We start from the raw sequence: 7561 nt of genomic DNA on the forward strand, positions 1-7561 counted from the left end.
GTCTTTATGTATGTATAATACAATCCACTCGTCAAACCACGCAACTTCTCTAATATACGCTTCTGGGTATCATTGGAGGTAATGCATAGATACTCCACATTTTTCTGCACTTTTTGTTTCAATGTGGTATCCATTTAAACGTATGTCTTTGAAACTCAACAAATTTCGAGTAGATCGAGTAGCGTACAATGCATTCTGTATGGACAATATTGTTCCATTTGGTAACACAATCTGGGCTTTCCCTGAGCCTTCAATTACATCTGATTGGCTTGATATTGTTGTTACCCTTACTTTTGTAAGGATCAATCTTGAGAAATACTTTCGATGTCGAAGTATTGTATGCGTGGTTGCGTTGTCTGCAAGACAAATATCTCCGCCATTGTTCTTGTTTTAAGAATGACCATAGTGCTTATCCATGTTTTTTGAGTAAAGGGATCCCGGTTAAAAGCAATTCATAATAGGAAATTTAAATGCCACTTTTATTGAATTTGAAATGCTACTTTCAAACTAAAAGTTCGGTACATCAAACATAAATGATTCAGTCGGACTAGTATACTTCATTCCCCCTTTCCACAATGAAGTTCGAGACATCTAGATGGGTTGTGTTCAACTGCCCTAATAAGTCGCACACTGGATCAGGTATATCTATTGGTTTAACCTGGTTAAGAAAATTGGTCTTGACACCCTTCTCCTTAATGGAGGCTTGATATAGATCCACTAAATGTTTTGGGGTACGACAAGTACTCGCCTAGGGCCTATTGCCACCACACCTATGGCAGGCTCCTTCAAAGTTTCTGGGAGCATTGTTAATATAAGTTTTGCCTTTGTGGTGATTCACATTTTTGAAGCACGAGCCTGAATTATGCCTTAGAACCTGGTTGTGAAACTAGACACCATGATTCTTGCCTTTCCCGTTCCACCATCCTCGTATGTGTCTACATCCTCGTTTATAATTATTGCCACCAGAGGATGTGGTGTTCACTTCGAGGGAAGTAGCATTCACGTCTGGGAATGATGCAAATCCAGTAGGTCGGGACTGATGATTTTTCATCAATAGCTCATTGTTTTGTTCAGCTACCAGGAACACAGATATTAGCTGGTTGCATTCAGTGAAACCTCACTCTCTATACTGTTGCTGCAGGAGCACGTTTGAGGCATAAAAGTTGCTAAAAGTCTTTTCCAGCATATCTTCCTCGGTGATGGTTTCCCCACAGAGTTTCATCTGGGAGCTAATTCTGAACATCGTAAAATTGTATTCAGCCACTGCCTTGAAATCCTGGATCCTTTGGTGAGTCCACTCATAACAAACTCTTGGAAGAATCACATTTTTCTGGTGATTGTATTTGTTTCTCAATGCCTTCCAAAGAGTTAACGAATCTTCAACCGTTAGGTACTCGCTTTTTAGTCCTTCATCAAGGTGGCGACGGGTAAAGATCATGGCCTTCGCCCTATCTTGAGAAGTTACACTGTTCTCCTCCTTGATTGTTTCTCCAAGATTCATTACCTCCAAATGGATCTTGGTATCCACTACCTAGGTAAGGTAGTTTTTCCCAGTAATGTCCAGGGCAACAAAATCAAGCTTTGCCAGGTTCGCCATTTTCTTTTCTGAAAGAAAACTGAGATGTGTAAGAACTTGCAACAATATGTATTTTGGAGTACGTACTGTTAGAACTTCTGTTTCTTACAAATTTTTCATTTTGATCTTCAGGCCAAAATGATAAGCACTCAAAACTTCAGGCTCGAGATTTTCAAGATGAATGAGGAGGGCGATTGTACCACACCATTCTCATTGAAATAACATATCATAGGATGAGCGATTATTCCGCACCACTCAAGTAACAGGAAAATTTAAATACGCAGAGTAAGGTGGGCGATTATACCGCACCACCTAAAATTACAATGAAATTAAACAACATGCAAATTTAAATATGCAAGGTAGGGTGGGTGATTATACCGCTCCACCTAAAATTTGCAGTAAAATCAGATCTGCAGTCCAAGATAGGTGATGATACCGCACCATCTTGGATTGCAGTAAGATTAAATTTGTAGCTCAAGATGGGCGATCGTACCACACCATCTTGGATTGTAGTAAAATCAACATAAATAAGCACTGGGTTAGTAATCAAGATCTACACCAAACAAGAAATCAAAGATATATGTAACTGTTAGGTTGAGAACTAGAAGCAAGCATGGTGCAAATAGTTCTTCACGAGGGTATATCCAGCAGTTGAGGCAGAGGAAGAAGATGAACAGTAAAATCACTTAACAAGCCATATAATTTGACTGCTCACACTAAAAGATAATTGGTTATCACAATCTCCATGGATGAACCTTTGTTTTCAATTAGGATGACCTAGTCTGTGATGCCCTTATTTTTATGATGATTTCCAAGTATTACGATTGTATGTCATATGGATGCGTATAAATTAACCACGGTAATGATCTACTATAGGTGAGAAACTCGTCATCGTGAATGAAAGAGAAAACCAAAATTTGAATACTTGTAACTGTTTTATCAAAATTGATTTCGAAATTTGGTAACCCACAAAAATAACTTTCAAATTTGAAGTTTCAGTTTTTATCCTTACTAAACAAGTTTTTAGCATACAGTTAGAATTAAAAACTAATGCGGAATGATTATCAAACATGTATGGTATATATGCTAGGATTTTGTATGTATTTGATCTGGTAGTAAGAGCTAGAAAGCAGGTGAACATTAGCCATGAACATTTGCCATACTTCGAAGAATCCAAAGGAAAAACGACGATTTCTGCAGAAGCAATGGTTGCAAGCTTTTTCTATTTTGTCAGTATTTTCGATGAGTCCACACAAAATTGTTGTTATTAGGATAGCACTATCCGACGTCTCATGAACGTTAGATAACTTTGTGCTTGTAGCCATATATGTCTGACCAACCGATCGAATATATATGAAGTTCCATTTATTCTTGGAAAAAAAAGAGAACAAAAAAAAAAAAACCCTCCTTGATTAATATTATGTTGATCATGTCCAAAATTAATATGATGTTGTTGATAAGTAACACATAAATAATATTATCCAATGCACATTAGAATCACTAGTACAAAAAATTATTTGCGCGACCGAACTTTGTGCGACAAAGACAAACTCGTCGCACAAGGTAGACCTGGCAATATCTCACACGACCCGTTAACACGATACAAAAATAATAGGTTTCGGGCCCTTAACAAGTTTATGTGAGATGCATGTAACCCCGTTTTGACATATTAAGAAAAAAGTTATTTTGATGTTTCTAATTTTTTAAACTAATAAAAAAAAACTTTGTATTAATGTACTAAATGTATATATTGTATATCATAATATGTATATAAACCCTATTGTATATAAACTTTGCATAGTCTATATGTATATATTGTATATCATAATATGTATTAATATACTATTATTCTATATAAATTTAAAAATATAGTATACAATAGGCAAAAGTGAGATTAAAAAATTGTAAAACACATTAAAAAAAAAAACAAAAAAACTTACAAGTGCGAAAAATGTTAAAAAATATGCAAATACTCGTGATCGCATCCTTTACGCTTTGAGGATGGTTACATCGTCGTTTGAATGATTAAAACCATACAAAGCCTCATGAATAGTATTTTTCATGAATAGTATTTTAAGGGAGTTCAAAATAAACCAATATCATTTCCCTTGGTGATTGATGAACATTGAAGGTTTTTATTGTAAAAAACATGCAAGGTTTCCGCAACCTTGAAACACAACTCCTTTCATTTTGCATATCCTTGAACATTTGGTCTTTTGTAGTAATGTACTAATTTTTTTTCATTAGACTCTTATTCTGGGGTATGTAATGTTGTTTTTATGTTATCATTTTGCATATCCTTGAACATTTGGTCTTTTTTTTATTTTATTTTATTTTTTAGGTGAACTTTGGTCTTTTGTAGTAACATACTAATATTTTTCATTAAACTCTTATTCTGGGGTATGTAATACTTAAAAGATAAATGTTGTTTTTTATGTTTTGAAGTAATATTTATGTTACAATGTGATATACATCTACAAATTTAGTATTATGTTTTCAATTTTTTGGGGCTCAAATTATGTTTTTCATTTTCATTATTTACTGATTTAAAATATATTTTCCTTAACGGGTAGCTGGTCGGGTCATATTACTTGATAATATTAACATGTCAATTTCGGGTCAGGTCGGGTCATATTACTTGTTTATTTTGACGGGGGTTACACAACATGATCCGTTAAGATATCGGGTATGTCGTGAAAATGAAACGAACACGGAAAACAAGACACGAATGTCATGTGTAGTGCAAGGGTGTTTAGAGAGATGAAATCAAAACACCGTTGCTCAATTTCGCCGCACTGTAACTGAAGTACCAAAAAACTGTCTTGACGGACAGTGATGTCGTGCAAAGAGTCATTGCACGACAAAGAAAGGACCCCGTCGTGCAAAGTTTGGCAAAAAAACGCAGGTAAGACAATATTTGGCCCCAAACAAATGCGCGACCAAATATTTCCTGCAAAAATCCAGCGCGACCAAATATTTCTTGCAAAAATCTTGAGCGACAATGCTTCGTTGCACAAGGGTAAACATTTATGATAGGCGGTCAACCTTTTAGTGAAAGAATATTTACTCTAGGCCTGGCAAACGGGTTGTGTCTGTCGTGTTCGTGTCGTTTTCGTGTAACACCTGTTATCTTAACGGGTCGTGTCGTGTCACACCCGTTATCTTAACGGGTCCTTAACAGGTCGTGTCACTTTACCCAACGGGTAAAGTGACCCGACCCGTTATGACCCGTTAAGAAAAAAATATTTTTTTTTACAATTTGCACATACCACACATTGCGACATAAATATTACTTGAAAACATTAAAACATTTCTCGTTCAAGTACTATATCTACACTCGAAAATGAAAGCCTAATAAAAAAAATAATACATACACTACTAATCTATTACAAATATTAAATGTATATAATTATTAATATTATAGTTGATTCATACTTTTATTAAGTATATAAATTCTACTAGTGTAAATATTTTAAATTGAAGATCAAATTCATTCTTTGTATTCATATAGGGTCAAGGAGTGTAGCTGTTAAAATTCATCAAAATCAGAGTTAAAATAACCGTTAAATCTTGATTTTTCGTTTATAACCGTCGAAAAGCTTTGTCCCGTTACTTGATCTCTGAATGTTTTTTTTTTGTGATTTTTTGCTGATGTGATCTCCAAGCATATACAAACAATTTTGACGGTTTGGATCGTTGAAATTAGTTTTGGAGAATTCGTAAAACGATAGATTGACTAACACTTAGAGTTTATTTATACTTTCATTAAGTATAACATAAGATTTTGTGGTATCCACTTGTGTAAATATTTTAAATTGAAGATCGAATTCATTCATTGTATTCATATAGGGTCAAGGAGTGTAGTTATAAAAAATCATCAAAATCGGAGTTAAAATAACCGTTAAATCGTGATTTTTCGTTTATAACCGTTGAAAAGCTTTGTCCCGTTACTTGATCTCTGAATGTTTTTTTTTTGTGATTTTTTGCTGATGTGATCTCCAAGCATATACAAACAATTTTGACGGTTTGGATCGTTGAAATTAGTTTTGGAGAATTCCTAAAACGATAGATTGACTAACACTTAGAGTTTATTTATACTTTCATTAAGTATAACATAAGATTTTGTGGTATCCACTTGTGTAAATATTTTAAATTGAAGATCGAATTCATTCATTATATTCATATAGGGTCAAGGAGTGTAGTTATAAAAAATCATCAAAATCGGAGTTAAAATAACCGTTAAATCGTGATTTTTCGTTTATAACCGTTGAAAAGCTTTGTCCCGTTACTTGATCTTTGAATGTTTTTTTTTTGTGATTTTTTGCTGATGTGATCTCCAAGCATATACAAACAATTTTGACGGTTTGGATCGTTGAAATTAGTTTTGGAGAATTCGTAAAACGATAGATTGACTAACACTTAGAGTTTATTTATACTTTTATTAAGTATAACATAAGATTTTGTGGTATCCACTTGTGTAAATATTTTAAATTGAAGATCGAATTCATTCATTATATTCATATAGGGTCAAGGAGTGTAGTTATAAAAAATCATCAAAATCGGAGTTAAAATAACTATTAAATCGTGATTTTTCGTTTATAACCGTTGAAAAGCTTTGTCCCGTTACTTGATCTCTGAATGTTTTTTTTTTTTGTGATGTTTTGCTGATGTGATCTCCAAGCATATACAAACAATTTTGACGGTTTGGATCGTTGAAATTAGTTTTGGAGAATTCGTAAAACGATAGATTGACTAACACTTAGAGTTTATTTATACTTTCATTAAGTATAACAAAAGATTTTGTGGTATCCACTTGTGTAAATATTTTAAATTGAAGATCGAATTCATTCATTGTATTCATATAGGGTCAAGGAGTGTAGTTATAAAAAATCATCAAAATCAGAGTTAAAATAACCGTTAAATCGTGATTTTTAGTTTATAACCATTGAAAAGCTTTGTCTCGTTACTTGATCTCTGAATGTTTATTTTTTTATGATTTTTTGTTGATGTGATCTCAAAGCATATACAAACACGTTTGACGGTTGGGATCGTTGAAATTAGTTTTGGAGAATTCGTATGCAATCAATCAAGTTCCGTGTGTGTGTGTGTGTATATATATATATATATTTATTAAGTAGATTTAAATCTATTTATTTTGTACGTATAAATTATAATTGACTGGTACACGGAATAGTACATACATCACGTGTCACGTGTGTCATTATAAAAATAGTGAGATATGTCATGACAGTCATGTGTGTGATAAAAAGTTAATAACTTAAAAAAAAAAAAAAAATTTCTCACCACTTCTATTAATTTTCATTTTTCCCTCTTTTTTTTGTTTCCTTTTCAACTTTTTCTTATCATTTTCACTTTTCCCTCCAACATCTTTCCCTAATTCCCTCACTTTTTTGTTTTATTTTCAACTTTTCTTAACATTTTCATTTTCCCTCCATTGTTTTTTCAAAAAGGGCGGCAAGTTGGTAAATGCATGATCATGATTCATGCATATTAAATTATTAATTAATATGCATTATAGTTTTTATAAAATTTAATATATATATATATATATATATATATATATAATTAGTATAGATAGACTTAATATTTTGGGGGTATAATTATTATAGTATATATAATAATTATAATTATTATAAATTTTATAGTTAATTTAATATATATATATATATATTTATTATAATTTTTAGGGGTATAAAATTGTAAAATTAATGTATATAATTATTACAGTATTTTTTTAGGGTTATAAAATTATAAAAATAATATTCTGCTTATCGTGTATCGTGTTTACCCACGTGTATACCCGACCCAACCCGTTATCTTAACAGGTGCTTATCGGGTTACCCGATAAGACCCGATTCGTTATCGTGTCGACCCAAACACCTGTTAATTTCATGTCGTGTCGTGTCGGGTTATCGGGTCGTGTCAGAAATTGCCAGGCCTAATTTACTCTAGGGTTATGCGGGA

The 7561-nt window shown here is 32.9% G+C and overlaps 1 protein-coding gene across 1 annotated transcript; it reads right to left on the reverse strand.

The window, feature by feature from the left end:
• Window positions 1-1117: 1117 nt before the first annotated feature.
• On the reverse strand, window positions 1118-1501 carry LOC137744396 (uncharacterized). Its single transcript, XM_068484220.2, has one exon. The coding sequence runs from the start codon at window positions 1499-1501 to the stop codon at window positions 1118-1120; it is 384 nt and encodes a 127-aa protein (XP_068340321.2).
• Between the last annotated feature and the right edge of the window lie 6060 nt (window positions 1502-7561).

This window comes from Pyrus communis, chromosome 12, assembly GCF_041283825.1.
Source record: "Pyrus communis isolate YQ-2024b chromosome 12, ASM4128382v1, whole genome shotgun sequence".
Classification (NCBI taxonomy): domain Eukaryota; kingdom Viridiplantae; phylum Streptophyta; class Magnoliopsida; order Rosales; family Rosaceae; genus Pyrus; species Pyrus communis.